Source organism: Fundulus heteroclitus, chromosome 3 (genome assembly GCF_011125445.2).
Source record: "Fundulus heteroclitus isolate FHET01 chromosome 3, MU-UCD_Fhet_4.1, whole genome shotgun sequence".
In the NCBI taxonomy this organism is placed as follows: Eukaryota; Metazoa; Chordata; class Actinopteri; order Cyprinodontiformes; family Fundulidae; genus Fundulus; species Fundulus heteroclitus.
In genome coordinates, this window is record NC_046363.1 from 13,509,110 (window position 1) to 13,527,713 (window position 18,604).

At 37.1% G+C, this 18,604-nt stretch overlaps 1 protein-coding gene across 1 annotated transcript in view; it reads left to right on the top strand.

Moving 5' to 3' along the window:
- LOC105927715 (CUB and sushi domain-containing protein 3) overlaps positions 1-18,604 on the top strand; it is a 241,247-nt gene that overhangs the window by 55,661 nt on the left and 166,982 nt on the right. Inside the window, exons 4-5 of the mRNA XM_036127573.1 lie at positions 4,991-5,185; positions 14,895-15,141. Of these exons, the coding sequence (XP_035983466.1) occupies positions 4,991-5,185; positions 14,895-15,141 (442 nt within the window). The remainder of the gene's footprint in view (positions 1-4,990; positions 5,186-14,894; positions 15,142-18,604) is intronic.

An 18,604-nucleotide genomic window follows, 5' to 3' on the forward strand; every position in this document is an offset into this window, starting at 1 on the left:
ATTAACGGCGATATTTATTTTAACGCGCATTAACGCATGTTGCTCACATGCTTTTATTTTGTGAAGGTCTGCGGTGTAGGGGTTTGAATCAGAACAGTAGGTGGCCTGTGTTTTTTCCTGTCATTCACTATATGCACGCGCGAAAGCAACAACAAAAAAACGCCTGTTACCGTCAAATAAACAGCATATCGAGTTAGGTTTTTTTTTTTTTTTTTAATGTTGCCGAGGCGGTAGCGTGAGTTCGGCGAGGCGGCCGCCTCGCCAAAAGAGCGCTGCGGGAAACCCTGGTATCCATGTGTTTTTGCCTGTTTTTTCCCTGCCATTCACTATATGCACTCGAGAAAGCAACAACAAAAAAACGCATGTTAACGTCAAATAAACATGCAACCATATCGAGTTAGCAAGCATTTCAGTTTAAAGTTCTTCCAGCAACGAATATGATAGAAACAAGTTAGTTGTTTTACATGTTTAAGTTGAGCTTCACACTAAATATGTGTTACTGATAAGTGCTACAAATTTTACAACGCTTTTGTTCATATGGCAACAGAACATTAAAATAAAAGTGCTCTTTACACTACTTTTGAATTCATTCTTGGAGTTTGTAAATACAATGTGATTAATCTTGATTAATCAGGCAAATTATGCGATTAATCGCGATTAAAGATTCTAATCGTTGCCCAGCCCTAATATGTGTGTGTGTGTGTGTATATATATATATATATATATATATATATATATATATATATATATATATATATATATATATATATATATATATATATATACGCTATTCAAAATATTTTCCACTTGTCCTGAGTTGTCAAGAATTATATTAGGAACAGAGGCAACATCACATCAGGCGTGTGAGAGAGCAGTTGCTGTAAACCAGGGGCTTCACTGCTTTAAAGCAAAAAATTATAGCAGAGTTCACATTTTTTCACAATGGGTCGCATCCCTACCATTACAAAAGCAGCAGACTGTGTATGGCCTTGAGAATGTATACTTTAACTCTGAGATTTCCAAAACCCAGCCAACATTTCCAAATTCAGCATATTCCATTATAGAGTTTGAAAGCTCGAAAAGGATAAAAGAGAGCACTGTTGCTGTAAACCTTCAGATTTCCTGTTATCTGTTAAAAATCTTGATATTGGGAATAGTACACAATGCACAGCAACATGAAAACATTTCTCTGAAACGGATACTTTGTCATTATGGAAAGCATTTCACTCATGGCTGAAATGCAGTCCTTGCTTACACCTGCAGTGCTTTGTTGTGAATAATGGATACACAATATTTTTTGAAGAAACAACAAGTGAGATATCAGACAGTTTAAAAGGTTGGTTGGCTCCCTGGTAACAAGCATACTGCTTGAAGCGATATGTAGGATACTATGTTCTTTTGTTTGCCAAATGAAAAGAAAGCTTTATAGATTTGTCCTGAAGGTCTAAAGTCCTAATGCAGTTTTCATCGTATAACTAACGTTTTTAATAGACATCAGTAAATGCTTTCTATTGTAATTAATAATTATTTTCCTAGCTGTAACTATCTTCTGGGACAGTTTGTTGAGTAATCTTTTTTCACCTTATTCTTCAGCCATAAGAATTGACTTCAGACAGTTTTAGATCAGGTGGTTTTCTGGCATTGTATTTTGAATGATATTAGTTGGGTCTATATGGTGGTAAACCCAAATTATTCCCCAAGTCTCACACTCTGATTTAATTGTTAGAGCACGGCAGCATTTGGATACAGTCGCCTCTCGAGCTAGCTAAAAGTGATCATAAAACCACATAGAAGAAGCAACGTCTAAGTAAATGTATGTTAAGGTGATCAGGACTTTTCCAGCTTTAATCACTGAAAAGACAGTCGTACCACAGGGAAAAGTGCTGTTTTAATGAGCTGCCTTGTATGCCATACATTAAGCATACATGCTGTTTTTATTCATTACGCTATATTACCCTGTTGCTAAGCTCAATACTTGAAGGCTTTTTCTATCAGCCAGATGGTCAAGGTGGGTGTTGATATCTAAGGGTGTGCTATGTCTCAGCCATGTCTTTGGTTTGTGTTACAGAAAGTGGCAAGGGGGACATTTCACTAACAGAATAAAGATTTGTTGCAGTCACAGGTCTCAAAGCAAAGATCACACTCTTGAGTTGTCTGTAAACAACAGACAGACATCTTCACTGGGCGCAAGCTGTTATGTTTGCTCTGGCTTAAATAGCATAAGATTAATATGTGCAACACAGACCAGGGCTGGCATTGTTCTAGTATGAGCAAACATATAAAGCACACATAGCAAACATTTTAATAGAATACGTGTTTTTTTCCCCCCCTGAATAGCAGGAACGTCATCAGTTTTTCAGAGTGAAGAAATATGCTCTGCTTTTTTTTTCTTATGAGATGGGCTTAGATCTCCATGGCTGTGTTTCAGCTTGTTCCATTCTTATTTGGAGGTCAATTTCAATCAGCTCTTGACATAAAATAACTGAAAACATCACGCAATAGTTTAACCCTTGTACTTTAGGCAGTATTCACCAAAGAAGGTTTGAGCTACATAGGTCTTTACGTAGTTAGGGTTGCATACAAAGTTTTTATGAAAGAATATCACATCCTGCTGGCGTATTAGTTGTTAATTTGATGTTATATGCTTTGTTTTTGCTCAGTTTGTTAGTAAATAAAGTCTTTAGTCTTAATTTATAAAAAAACAATGGAAGTATGTCTCTGCGCATGCGCAGCAGGGGATAAAACAAGGAAGCAGCTAACGGCTATTAGCATCTCCCAGCGAAACAATGCAGATTGGCCAAAGATCCAGTGATAAAAAAAACACCGAAAAATATGATTCCAAGAGGGAAAAGACTGAAATGTCGCTGGGAATATAGTATGACCATTGGAGTTCACCAAAGCGGATGCTAAACCTGCCGATTGCTCAGATGTGACTGCAGAGGTGATTGACTTGAGTAAATGTTCTGATATGAGGCTCTTAAGGTTACTGTAGATTGGTGTATTTAATTAGGCTACGTTCACACTGCAGGTCTTAATGCTCAATTTAAATTTTTTTGTGAAATCGGATTTTTTTGCGTGTCCGTTCACATTTCCAAATATATGCGACTTGTATGTGATCTCCGGTGTGAACTGAACGCGTTCAACCCAAGTGTCCTGCATGCACACTAGAGGACGCGATGATGTCACATGTAGCAAGCGTCCTCAGTGTTTGCGGAAGTAAACATGGATTATAATGCTGGCGCACATTTTGCAGTCCTTAATTTATTTTCTAACCGGAGCTTTCCCTCCATTGACTGCTCTCCTCATTGTAGTCCGCTATGGGTGTCGTCTTTCTTCCCACTTCTGACTGCATGACGCAGAATAGTGACGTTTGTCGAGTATCGGTGACGTACAGGTCGGATAAATGCGACCCGGCCGTACAGACACAGGTCGCATTTGAAAAGATCGGATTCAAGATACGTATCGGATTCAGGACCACATATCCAAGTGGCCTGGGTCGCATTTGAAAAAATCTGATCTGTGTTGTTCAGACAGTCATAAAAAGATCAGATACAGGTCGTATATGGGCAAAAAAAATCGGAATTGGGTCACTTCAGGCTGCAGTGTGAACGTAGCCTAAGTAACAAGCCGAGCCGCCGCTTTACTGGGAGGCATTGCAGAGGGTCAGGCTCGGTCTGGCATTATTTATACGGGATTTATTAATTAAGCCAAACGGCATTATAATAGTTCTGTGAAACTGCCGGTAGATGGCGGCACGTCTGTTTATATCTGCTCATCGCGTCTGGTGCTGGATTTTGTTTAGCCTCAAAAAGGACCATCAAAACACTATCAGGATGCAGACTTGGTGTATATAACTTTATGTTGTCATGATCAAATGGTTTTTGGTCTTTTTTTTATAAGCATATAATGTAGCTATATACCTTTTTTAAAGTAAAGGTACTGAGGGACATCACTCAGCCTAAGGAGCGATGAATATTGAACAATCCTATTAACGACAGCCTATAGTGTCGTTGTACCATTTTCTAGATTACACAAAAGGAGCTGCAAATAATGAACTACACACAAGTAAGATAATTAGAAAACGTGTCAGTCGAGGTAATTTCATAATGAAATGCTTGGTGTGTATTCAGCACAAGGAGGTTTTTGTGAAGATTAATTTATGAACATAATTAGATGTTTTGGCTGATTTAAATAAGAATTGGCAGGTATTCTAGTCTGCAGCTACGCATCCATCCATCCATCCATCCATCCATCCATCCATCCATCCATCCATCCATCCATCCATCCATCCATCCATCCATCCATCCATCCATCCATCTTATTGAATTGTTATACAATAGCTTAAGTGATTTATTATGTTAACACTGCATTCTTATTGATGATGTTTGCAAACTCTGAAAACTGACAGATTTTGATTACATTTTTGTTTTGAACCATTTTTTCTTTCAATGAGGACATTATTTGATATTTCTACATTCAATGCTATGTTTATAGTTGTGTAGTTCCTATGCTAAACTGCACTGGTCTACTGAAGTTCTGATAATGGGGAGTTTTTTTTTTCTAGAGAATTATTTCTGCATGTATGCTCTGACAGATGTAATGCCTAAAAGACTATTATGAACTCTTTATTGCTTCTCTGAGCTCTTTAATTTTCATGTTTACTGTCTTTATCTTTTGTACATTAAGTTAATGTACTTTGCACAAATTCATGTCATTGAGGGATTCTTTAATGCAAAGAGATGGGTAAAGATGCGTTGAGGTGGTATAATGCGTTTTATCTGCCTCTCCTACATTTTTAGCTGTTTCATTTGAAAAACCAAAACCCTTTTTACAAATCCTCAATTATTTTTTACGTTGTTGTGCCAAACATACCAGGTCAAAATGACTGTCTGTGACTGAAAATGTAGCTAATTTAGTAAAATTGACAATTACAGGTGAAACATAAGCTGCTTATCTTGTTAATTTTGTTTTCCTTTATTTGGTTTTGTAGAGTTGCGAAGCAGCTCGTGTGGAAACCCAGGAGTTCCACCTAAAGGTATACGCAACGGGACTCAGTTCAACGTTGGTGACAAGATTCGCTATCGGTGTGTCACGGGCTACGTCCTGGATGGGCATTCGCTCCTCACCTGTGTGACCAGTACAGCTGGAGTGTCGGTGTGGGATTTCCCAGTACCAATGTGTAGAGGTGAGAATTTTTTTTGTTATCTGAAAATTAAAAGGTATATGTTCTTATTGTCTTACACATTCGTTTTACTCTGGCTGTACAATATAACATGACAGAGTACTTGATGTCATTTTCCTTTAGTGTTCCCCTAAGAAATTCAAAACTAGGGGGTGACAAGTTTATTCTGACCTCCTCTTATTGACTGCTAAATGTTAATTGCTTTTTAATGATTGACAGATTGATGGCTATGGGATTGGCTGACATATCCGCTACTCGTGTATTAAAGCATGACACAACCCTTCATTAGAGTAATAAATATATTTGCAATAAGATGGGATGGAAAGATTTTAATCATATTGAAGTAGATGATTAGAGATTCCATGGCTTAAAAGGTTAATTAAATATTTATCTCTGGGGGACGACTAGCTTGAACATATGAATGTTTTCAGCAGTCGTTTTTGCAAATCTTAATCTATACTTTGACTGATAATGAGTGAGAGACTTTTTTTATCTCTTCTGTGATCATGCATTCAGTCATTCATGATGCATACTGCTGACATTTCAGCTTACAAAGCACCAAAGACAAAATTCCCCATATGCAAACAATGCGCATGCCTTATATACAAACACTTAGACATTGCAGAGCGTGTGTTAAAATATATTATCACTTAAATGAGCACGCAAGCAGAATATAGTAAGGGTAAACTGAGTCTGCATTACTTCAGGTACAATATAATTTTTTTACAGTAATTTTTTTATGCACATGGTGAGTTTTATAATGATTGTTTTTTTTTCCTTTGGATGCAGAAGTAGAAACATTTTGCAGGTAACAGAATACTCAGGAATTTCTGCTGTCAAGCTCTTTTACCAGGTCATAAAGTATGCAGAGCGAGAAGAGACGATAAGAGCATGATGATGATTTCTATCTGACGGCAAGCTGATGAACGGTGGGCAATGGTGGACCAGTGCTCTCTAAATCATCCAATTTATTCCCTTCTGTTTTTTAATGATCCCCATTGTTCACAACTGACCCTGATAATCGTTTTCCTAATTAGATGAAAATCGTTATAAAATGTAGATGTTCTTAGATATTCATAAATTAATGTCTCACAAAAGGAGTCAAATTACTCTAAATCTTCTGTTATTTTGTTATTTTCTAAATAAAACATTTACATACAGGCTATTGATATAAGTTAGCATTTGCTTGCGGTATGTATTATTGCACTTAATGACGTTTTATAAACTTCTTTCTATCCTTTTCTTTCTTTAGAAAAAATAAAAAAACACTAAATGCTGTTTCATTTGAAGCAGGGTGTTGGACCAAGATGCACATTGGCCTGAAATTCAATTTTTTTTTAAACTAAATATTCTTGATGTTTATTTTAAAAAAGATCTACAATTGAGCACATTATTTCTTTTTTTCAGATATGATAGACTTTTTTAGTTGAAAACAAGCAACGTTTAATATGTGAAATCAAATAGCAACAATACGAAAAAATGACATGCATCTTTCTCTGCAGCCTTCTGGGCTAAATTTCAAGGGTAATGTCATTTTACAGGTTAATAATAATTATAATAATAATCCAACCATTAAATTCCAAGCCTTTGAGTATGGAGTGAGCTCCATATTGGAGTGGCAAGAAAAAAAAAGAATAAAGGAAACATTCATTACAGCTCAGTTTTCTACATTTCTATCTACTCGTACTGGTCCCAGGCAGGTACTTGGCATTTCTTCTTCTACCTGAGGTCTCTAATGAATACACACAGAGGAGGGAGGCTTGTGGGTCCCGACTGACGGGGCAAAACGCCAGCAGAGCATTCAGGGATTTGTAGTATTAGTGGTGCATTTCATGTCCATCTGTGGGTTAGCTCGTGTAGACATTTAGAAAGATCTTGTGAACCAAATCATTTACAAGGGGCAGGGTTAGAGATGTATGATTTAAAGAAAAACTCTGAAACCAAAGATGTGGGAAGAAAAACTCATATTTAAGTGAACTGAAATCACATACCAAGTTTTGATTATTACTTTAGTTGATCCAATGGATTTTTTTAACTTGCAAATTTGCCGTTGTTTAATCTAGACTTTAATTTAATTTATTTTGTGTACTGTTTGGAAATTGTGGTTTTATGACTCAAATAACTAACCAAAAGTTGAGGTCTGCTTAAGGCATGGATGTTGTTCATAATCATTCTTTTTTGCTTTCCTCTTATCGTAAAAATAAGACCACAAATGTCCAGAAATGTATGCTCGAAGATCAAAAAGTCAATTTTTTGGGAAAAAAACCTCAACACCACTGGCTTTTGGGGAAGCCACAGCGGAAGCACCCCAATTTTGTCAATGGACGCACATCAAATGATGCCTGTGATACACATTAAGTGTATTGTGTAAAAAGAATATTGGATATCAGCTGTTGATCGTTTTATTAGAAATTTAATGCTGCAGAATAGAACAGATTCAAACAAGATTGACACCAGATGCCCATGAGATGTCACTGATATGTACTGTTAAGTTAAAAAAAAAAGAGATGGGTATTATTTATTTTTTTTTTTTACTTCAAATGCTGCTGTTGTTTTTATTTTGGTCTGATCAGACGTACTAATCTGTTATGTTTCACCCTAGTAATGTTTTCAGAAAATAACAAAATTAAATTTGTTCGTATTGAACTGTTCAAACACATTATTTTCAAAATTTGTGAAAATACTTCTATATTAAAAATGCTGCATTTGTACAGTAATTAAAGTACATGGGTGTGAAATGATTGGTTTACTGTTCCAAAATAGATGAAGGAAGGGAGGAAATTACAACAAGTGCAAGATGGGGGAACAAATTGAAAGGCGATTTGACCTGGAGCTTTTTAAAACACTTAATTTGAGCTATGGAAATGTTTCAGTTTTACAATTATTCTTTGTAGTGCTTTTGGTTTTTCTGAGAAGTCATGCCGCTATTTCCATAAAGAGAAGCGGCTTCAGTGAAAAGCGAAGCCATGACTGCTTCTTTATCAGTTAATTTGATTGTTAGTTGCTGAGGCAGTTGATTTAGATGTGCAAGCTCCTCCAACCACTGCTTAAAACCCAAAGAAGTCAAAGATCTCTTTCACATAAATATTTAATGCTGAAAAAAGGCCCGAGTAAACAGAGTAAACGTGTGATTTGATTTCACAGGAGGAAACACAGAACAATAAAAAATAGCTTGGCATATGTTTGAGGTATGGTGGGCTTGGAGGCAGCAGAAAGCTGCAGATGAAGGGCTCCGTTCCGTTCAGGGAGTGCGGCAGCCTCTGTTGCCACAGGCTGGAAACGTCCCTTCTTTTTAGCGCTGCACGGGCGCAGCTTGCCCCACAATCTCTTAACAATATCTGGGCCTGGCCCTGTATGCATCCAGATGGTCCTTTGATTCTATTTCTCCAGAGAGCCTGTCTTCTGCTCATCAGTGATTGTTTTAAGGTAAACACGCAGCAACATAAAGCCCAATCCCCATAAACTGTAACCCCCCACCAGGAACTTTGTTGTGGAGTTGTTTTAATTCCCCCACCTTGAAGGGTCTTCAACCATAGACAGCGTCACAATAAGATTTAAATCTACGTTTACACAAAGCACAAAGTCAGTGAAACTGGTGGACTAGCAGAAAATGTGGCTAAGAAAAGAAAAATACTACAAAATCAACAGGAGAAAAAAAAAAAAAACAGACATAGACAAAGTAATGTCCAATGTGCATTCCAGCACACTTCCCAAAAGCCCATTTTGATCCCTCCTGTTGTATTGGCTCTTGACATTCATTAAGCTATGCAATGAAACTGCAAACAGGAGACAGCAGGGTAACATGAGAATATGGTCTATTAAAATGCTGTCATTTTGGCTGCCAGCCAGTCTTCAACAAAATAAGGAAATTGGTCCGCAGGAATCCGTGGCTGAAAAAAACAAATCATTTGACTTTGTCAGTTGCAACTGCTTTAAAACCCTAGCTGTTGAGCTAAATGCAGCATTTTCTTTTAATCTGAATTTGTTACAGGCTGTTCCTTTATAATAGAATTGGCTAAATAGCTGACCACTAAGCTAGAATTGGATTGAGGGTCTGAATTTTAGAAATGAAGTTCCACGTCCTGTATAAACTGATTATACGTTTAATAATGAGACGATGGTGTTTTAAAGTCATTAAAATGCCATTCATTAAAAAAACAACAGCAAATCTTTTTATTATTTATGCCCACTGATTCTTTCAATTCTGATCACTCATTGAATTGTCCTGCTCTTTTCTTAAAGCTCATTTAAAATTTGAAATAACCAAAAGATGGCTGCTAGGATGAAATGAGCCACAGTGATGAACATAGAGCAATCTAAAATGTTCCTCTGCACCCATTACAGACCTATTCCCATTCCTCAACCTAACTGGTGTTTGACATGACATGCTGCAGAGCAAATGAGAGACATTCTGTAGATAGAGCCAGTGCTTCACATTAACACAGGTATTATCACAGAGGAAAAACCTTAGGTGGTGGTGGTGAAAATTATACATGAGTTCCTTCCGTTCTATCCTTGGGGGTGAATATTTCAAAGTAGAAAGACAAGTGGTGTATATCTGATCAAAGTCAAGGGGAGAGAGGTTTAATCCCTCCTCAAGTAGCATTAGATTGCTGATGCTGGGGATGTAAATGAGCTCAACTAAAGCAGCCCTAATCCTCACACCATCTTTTTTCCTGACACCGTTTTAAAAAAAAAAAAAATGGCAAACCCTTCTTCATTTTTTTAAATCCAGAGCATGCTCTATTGATTTGCTAAGGAACACACTGCCCAGCATTCAGTGTCTCTCTGATGTTGATAAACAATTTCTGATAAAACTGTACCTGAGATTTTATCATGTACCTGAGAACAACCTGCAGAGTCCTATTGCAGCGACAGCATTTAAACTATTGTATTTGGGAAGCGCTATTAAGCCTCTGGCAGGAGTTTGCATCTCATAATTGACAATACTACGCATGGTTGCTCCTCTAAGAAATAGACAACAAACTTGTCTTGCTTCCTTTGCATAGTTATGAATTCCTCCAAAGCATCGCTCTAATTTTCAGCCGATTTGTCTTCACCTGTAGACAACTTGAGGCATAAGTGTGATTTTTGTCTTCCTCCGTGGGTGTGACCATGTCTTTTTGTCTTAAGTAAATCTTTAGCTGAAGTATTAGCTAAAAATCTACACAAATTATTTGAAAGCTGTTTCTGGTTTATACAGTGCTTAATCTCATTTAGAACATCAATGGAAGATTTTAAAAATCTCTTGATTTTTACATTTACTCTGACTGATTAATTGAGCTTTTAACAGTAGCACTTTTTTTCTTTGAGTAGATCATAAGTAGAATATTAAAATGCTTTAGTAGTTCACATTAAAAAGAAGTCTGTCTCGCAAAGTGCTGTCCAGGTCTGTTTACAGGGGCCTTTTTCTGGTGAGGCAGGTTTAAGTGGTTATATTTAGCTCTGGATTTAAGGGTGCGCTCTTTAGGCTTGACAACAGGTTGAGATTTTTATTTTCCAAGTACAATATAAAAACCTCTTTTTAGTCATCTGTTGAAGATCTCAGCCACCCTTTTAATTAGTAATTGTGCAATATTTAATCTGGCATTTATTTATTACTTTAAATTTGGGCGTTTCTGATAAAGCTCATCATTTGCTGCTTCAGAACTAATTTAGATTAGCTTGTTTGTTTTCACTACGATATAAACTGTGTGTAACTCTGTGTCTTTGCCACTGTCATGCCCAAATTTCCCCATTGTGGGACTATAAAGAATTATCTATCTTATCTTAATTATTATTATTTTGTATCTTGCAGCAATCTAGGTGTTTAAAAAAAGAAACAATGACAGCATGACGGACCAGAAACACACAATGCAACACATCAATACTTTCTTGGCATACGACCACCTTGGAATTAGAGAAGCATGAATATAGGGACTAGGACTGGTACATCTGTTTGACTCTTCAAATGACATTTTGGGATTTGTGAAAACAAAATGGGAGACATTTAGTTATTCCACAAATAAAAGTGACAATAGCAATACCACCCGACATATTACCTTGTGAAAGCTGGATGTGTTGTGAAAGCTGGATGTGTTGTGAAATCCCTTTTTAAGTAGACTTTGGCAGGTATTCTTCTTGCGGCTCTACCAGGCCCTAAATACATTTATTTTAAGAATTATTAAATTGTATTTACTCTGGTTTGCCACAAAATGCAACTCAAATATTATTCATCTATTTCTATCAGTCTTACAAAGTGACTCTGCATGTAATATCTAACACTTTATTCATATGACCATGATGAAAGGCTCCTCCCTGTCTCTCTCACCACTTTCAATCAGGTTTCTTTCTCATGTGGTCAAGACTGGTTATCAAAATCAAATTAAAATCTGATATCAACAAGTAGTAATGTAATGTTTAGTTTTTAGTTCTTAATTGCTACAGACAAATAAACATCTAAACTCTATTTCAGAATCATGCTCCTTTTGAACAATACTGTTTAGCAATAGGCAATTAGACATATGTGTCTACACATGTGAGATGTGTGCAGCATCAAATAAAGCATAAACGCTGAGATAGAAAATGGCTAATTGCATTTGATGTTCATCAGGAATGTTTTATGATCAAGGTTTGTTCCATATTTTAATGAAGGATTGATTCAGCTGGTGAGTAGAATATAAGCTTTTCTAGCTAGGAAGCAAAACCTCACCTGGTGGAATTGACATCGTAGCCACGCAAATGTTGGTTGCAAAGCCACCGCAATGTTGACCATACTGAATACTGCTCTTTTTTTTATTTAGAGCCGTTTTACCGCAGACATTTTGACTTAAAGTTACTGAAATAGAACACTGGTTGATTTAAAAGAGTGGCTTGCCAACACCTGTGAAAGCAGAAAGTTGTTTAGATGGAATCCAACCTTTATTAATGAGACCAAAGCAACACCGAGCTGATGTGTTGGAGGAGCTGTTCTATGATTACACAGGGGAAAGAAGCCCTTGATGGCAGAGTAGGTGGTACACAAACCTTCTATAGAGTGGCACTTTGACCTTTAGACAATCCAATGTAAAGGAATGAAACAAGTAATAACAGTCAGATGTTGGTGATAAAAATATTATTTGTTTAGACCATTAGAGCAATTGGCAATCTATAGCTCAAATTACATTTTCGTTAATATGTATTTTTATATAATTTTTGTCTGCTTCTGTTGTGTTGTTTCAACAAGAACCCGCTATTTGTTGCGTGGGATGCTCTTACTGGTCTAAATACCAAATTAATTTTGACATAGTTTTGTTTTGCATCAGAAATAATTACAAAGGGTTATTTTAGATGGTAACATAACATTCAGAATAAAAAGGATGCATTTTTCGTCACAATTTTCAATGTTAGACCTCTTTTAGTCATATTAACACAGCAGCTTCTTTGTTAAATTTAATGGTTTCCAGTGGACATAGTTTCCCATCGCAGGACGGCCTAGACATTTTGGCGTCTTGACATTATTGTGTCTATGGTTTAAAGGATTTCTCTTCAGAAATTCAAAACACTTTGTCTGTCCCTGTGGTCCCGGGTGTATAAACAGTCCATATGTGGACAACGGCAAATCTTATAACAAAATTTATTTACAGCTCGAGACCTTGATTTTTCTATCTTCCCTCCTTGTTTGACTTGATATTTTCTGTTTTGCTCATTCTTTGTGTTGGAGGTTCTTTCATCACTGTCACAGTAAAAGATCATAAAAATATGACTCTACAAATCCATCGTGGGACTTGTTGAGCCCTGGGTATAGATAAAGGAAGTTTCCTCAAGTCTGCCGGTTGAGTAGATGTTTGGGTGGACTGAAATAAATTTTGGCCTAAAACAATGTTCAATTCAAAAAATACTCTATTTCTCCTGAAGGGAAATTAAATTTGAGCTACTTCAATGTGCTGCTTCCCTGAGTGGCGCAGTTCTAGAATATGACTCCTAAATCACAATACCATGCAGGAATACAATAACTCCTCAAGAGGTACATTAAAAAAACGAAAAAAAAACAAAAAAAAAACACTTAAAATGCTGGGTACTATGTAACATTTCCTAGTTGTATGTCAGCAAATTATTATTTTTATTTTTTTTAGAAATCTTGGATCTAGATTTTAAATTTAAATGGTGCATACCTGGTAAAAGCTGAGATGGTGAATTTGATCAGTGAGAGTAACTTCCTAAAAATATAACTGAACTAGATCTTTCACCAGCTGCATGCAAGTGTTTTGTTCAGTCTAAATTCACCCTGAAAAAAAAAAGTCCACTTTTGTCTCGCTGTACACCGCTTTTCCTTTTAAGGTTTATTTTAGCACCATTTTCTTAAATTATTTATCAGGCTCCTGTGCTATTATCAACTTGGAACATATTTTGCTGTACTTAATATCAATTCAGTTTCAGTTGCTAGAAAGTACTTTTCAAATGCCCAGATGATTTTTTTTGGTTTGTTATTTTAAATGCATTGGTGGTTATTTATTCTGGGTAATTTTAAACAGTAAATAGTAAATTTTAAACCGTAAATTTTGAAATGACTAAATATTTATTAACATACACTGATTCTGCCAGCCGTCAACATTAGGAGTCTGGACTAAGCCTGCCCTTACTGTAGTTTAAAAATGAAAGTCTATGATTCAAGTCAAACATGAGACTCAATCATGAACGTGTCAAACAGCATCAGTTTCTCATCTCTGCCTTTCCTAAAAGGACTTTGATCAATTGGCATGCTTTTGCTAATGTGTCATAAGACACTGATCAAAGCAAATAACTGCTTTGGTCATTTATTTTCTCCCTTTTTTCCCCCATTCTTCAATTTCATACACCCACTTCCTTGTTTCTTGACCAGTCTTTTAACGCAGCATAGGGGAATACTTTAAGGCTGGCATCTCTGACAGCCCTGAGTGCAGCACTGAGCCATCAAAGGTTTTAGCTGGCACAGTCGAGTGTCACGTATTAGTCTTAAATGATGTGAAAACTGTGAAAGCCCCACCATCATTAGGATTCCTCAGAGAAGGGGAGAGAGAGCGAAAGAAACAGATACAGGGATATATAGTAGAGTGGTGACTTCTAGTAGAAAGAGTGAGGGGAAAGTGAAAAGGAATGTGGATTGAAAGAGAGCAAGCCACTGTTAAGGTGGAGCGCATTAACATTCAGCTGACGCGCCACACTTCCCACATTGGATTTTTTTTTTTTTTCTCCAGGATTATGAGATGTGTTTATCACATTTTGTTTGTTGATAGAAACTTGACAGGACATTCAGGAGAGAAAAAAATAAATCAATTTCTAAAAAGGGAAAATGAGGAAAAGGCATTGAAGGCTTGTTTCTCATTTTGGCTGCATGGAAGAAAGCTGACAGAATCAACATGAAATTATTTGGTTAATTCATTTGTTAATTGATCATTTGTTCTCTTCTGTTAACTGACAGCATTTCGGTTGATTATTGTCAGTGTAAATAAAACTAAAAGAATTTGCCCATTGCTTCATTTGTATTAACAGCTGCGTAATAACCCTCGAAGTAGCTTTAAATGCTGCGCTTTACAACATATACAAAAAATACCTATTTGTAGCTCCTAGTTTTTTTTTTCTTTGTTCTGTATTTATCCAAGTCGACAGTTGCAGATGTCTTATGCCTACACCCCCACCCCCCTTTGAGTTAAAGCTCTGAAATAACCTGTATCTGTTCTCCTCCGCCCTTTTCTTTCGCCTTGGTGACTGACAGCGGAGGATACGTGCGGTGGCACCCTGAGGGGCTCCAGTGGGCTCATCTCCAGCTTCGATTTCCCCAGCGGTGACTCCCCTGGCACGGCCGGAGGTGGTGGTGCCGGAGGCCTGGGCAGCAGCAGGGATTGTAAGTGGACCATACTGGCAGATCCAGGCGACACCATCTCTCTGGTGTTCACGGAATTTCAGATGGAGGAGAAGTCGGATTATCTGGAAATAGAAGGCTCTAAACAGCCAACCATCTGGTGAGTTGACCTCAGAGGAGGAGGGAGGTTGGGAAACATTTGTGTTTCAGCAGTCGAGCATTCAAGTGTGTTTGTGCTGTTCAGAGCAAAAGGTATGTACGCTGAGCGTTGGCCTCGTGTGGAATAGAAAAGCACCATCAGAGACATGAGGTTGCAGATATGTTGAACAGGCTTTTTAAAACTCCTGCAGAAAGATGACAGTAAAACACACCAGAATTGTTGCTTGAAGAAAACAAATATCCATCCATTTTTGCGAGCGGTGCCGGTGCCTATCTCCAGCTGTCAATGGGCGAGAGGCGGAGTACACACCGGACAGGTCGCCAGTCTATCACAGGGCAGAAAACGAATATTTTACATTTTATTAGAATGTAAAAACACAAAAACAGCACATTTGATAAAGTTGCTGTCTGAGATGCCGACAAACAATTTTATTACGACGTCTGGTAAGGACGTTTGAAATTCTTAAAATTCCTTTTATATTGCAGAAGCATAAATTTGCTCTGAAAAAAAAAAAGATTATTAAAGAAATCTGACCTTTTAATGTAGAAACAAGTCCCATGAAAATACATGTTTTAACAATAAACGTAGAATTTCTTTTTGCCTGGGGTGGAAATGCAACATGTCACAGATGCCCATTTCTTTAAGCTAGTAGCCAAAGGGCTGGATGAGGCGACACATTAGTCTCACACATGGTAAGTAGGGTGGCAAGGAAGGTTAAATAAACAAACAAAATCTTCTCCAATCCTAGAACAACACTGCAGTATTGGTTACATGTTGAGGCCACCGAGTCTCCATGAAAATGAACATGAACATGAGAAGCCATGTAATGCCAAGTGGTTGTTGCTCAGGAGGCATAGAACTAAAAATATTTATTGCTCCACCTTAAAACATAAGTCCTTGGAGTTTGCTAAACTCCAGTTTAACCTTAACTTGAACTTAGATCGAGTTTGTACAGCAATAAACACTACAGGTGAAACAACAGATGAATATGTGGAAAAACACTTCATGCTCACTGTCAAGTATAATGGAGGATCTGTGATAATTTGGAAGTGTTTCTCTTGTGAAGAGCAAATGAATCCGTCTGGAGAGCATATCATAATTAACTCTTTGAAATACCAGGACATCTTAAGAAAAAATCAGGAGGACTGTATCAGTAAACTGGAAATTGGTCGTCATTGGGTCTTACAACTTGATGGTGATCTAAAAAATACAGATCACAGCACAGAAAAGGGTTCACCCTGCATATAATTAACCTTCTTTACCTCAGTCCACATACCTAAATCTAATAGAAATCTGGATGGGTGAACTGAAAAGAGCATAAGAGAGGATCAAGCATTCTAAACATTTCTCTTTGCACAATTTATCTCAATTGTAGAGTCCTAGCTGTGTGACCTAACTTTTCTTAATGTTATAGAAGACAAAGTGCAGTCCTGTTGACAAAAGGATTTTATGTGTATTAAATGAAGCGGTTTTAAATAATATGTTAGTGGTGCTCCATTAAAAATAAATCATTTACAAAACATGACATTTTCCCCCTACCTATCAAATGTACTCAGAGGAACAGTCTTTACATGGAATGTCAAAATATTTCTGGATTATTTTGTCCATTTGTATTGATGAACTTCGAGCATGTTATTGATGGTGCCTATAATGACACTTAGTATGACAGTGTTAATATGATGTTTTTCTAAATTTGCAATCCCAGCCATAACACATTTTTTTTTTTTACCATAAATGAATACAGCCATCACTGAAACTGAGCATTGTTGGAAAATTGACCCCTAAAATTTGAGGATTTTCTGAAAACTGTCCACTAAAACTACTCTTTCTCAACCTTTATAGTAAGAAGAAATGTAAAATATTCAGCTAAGGAGGTTTAATTGCTGCCTTTTCTTCTACATGTTTGACGCTGCCCTTATGTTAGTGTGTATGTATGTATGTATGTGTGTGTGTGTGTGTATAATCTATCACATGAAACACATTCATATGACAAGGCAGGCAAGGCACACTTAACTCTTAACAACTGAGATCTTGTAAAATCAGGTCGGGCTGCTGGTTATCAGATGAGTAAATGAGACCAAGTTTCAAATGACTATAGATTAGAACTGCCAAAGCTGCTCTTTCCTCCTCCACAAGAGGAGCAAACTATATTTGCAAGCTTTTATGAGAGTTTAAAAAGCCTATAAATAGGCTAATACAGCCTGAAAGAAACACAGCTGCAGCAGTCAAAGTCAGTAAGGAATGCTTGCATGCGTAAATTACTGAGCTTAGTGTGACTGCCCCTAAATGCAAGCAAGCAACTGAAGTTCTGACTGAATTTAAAAGTGCGGGAGCTTATATTGTTATATTAATTTGTTACAGGGATATACTTGAGGCATGCATAACTCTCATTTTCTATGATGAATAAAGGTTTTTGGTAACTCCCTAGTTCTATTTAGTCGTGTTTTAGACTGATGTTGGGTCATGTAGGGAGCTTGAGGAGCTGTAGTCATCTGCAATGTTTGCGAATACAGCTGAAATATTTTTTTCAGTAATGAATATTGTATTTTGCAATATTCTGAAATAAGAACAGTGAATATTTGTTTTGGTTCATGTCGGTGCTTTTTTCTTCTGAGATGAAGATGGGTTCGGACAGTCTAACCTTAAAGACCAGGGATCACCAACCATTTTGAAACTGAGAGCTATTGGTACTGTGTCATACAAAGGGTTACCTGTACTGACCTTTGAACTAGAAGAATCAGAGCTCACCTTAACTTTATGTAATATAAACATCTTTTAAGGCTTTTGTTATATTTAAATCTATGTAAATACAAGTATGATGAGAAACTGAATAAAATAACATTTTACATGCAGCTCACTGGAGGGTTGTGCTATTTTTTTAACAGGATTGAGGGCACCACATATGTTCCTGGGGGCCACCTGGTCACAGTGGGGACCATGTTGGTGACCCCTGTTATAGACAATAAGTGGTTCTCGTCCTTCATGCATCGAAGGTGTTGGAGCGTGCTGATTTTACACCTGCTCATCACTTATATCTTACCTTCTTCCGAGCTGAAAGAAAGTAGAAAAAAGTAGAAAATTCCTGGAATGTCCATGAGTCTTTAATGTGTCTTGATTGACAACGTGTTGCAAAAAACATTTTAAGTGTCCGTTTGGGTCCTGCTCAAAGAATTCACTGAAAATAATGGTTAAATATTTCAAATTGCACTGATATCACCTATCACTGACAGATTTGCTGTAAAGGCAGCCTTCATACATGCGCATTTCTGGCTTTTTGAAAGAGTTTTCTTCACCTACTCTGCAATGGATTTTACTCCTAACTTCAGGTCAAGCTTATCTTTGCGCTTGGGGTTTTGTTTGAATATGAGCATCTGCCTGATGTTTGGGATCCTCCCGGCCATTAATTATAATTCAGCCAGCAGAAGCTCTAATCAATCATAAAGGCAGAAGGGCTGTTGTCCCT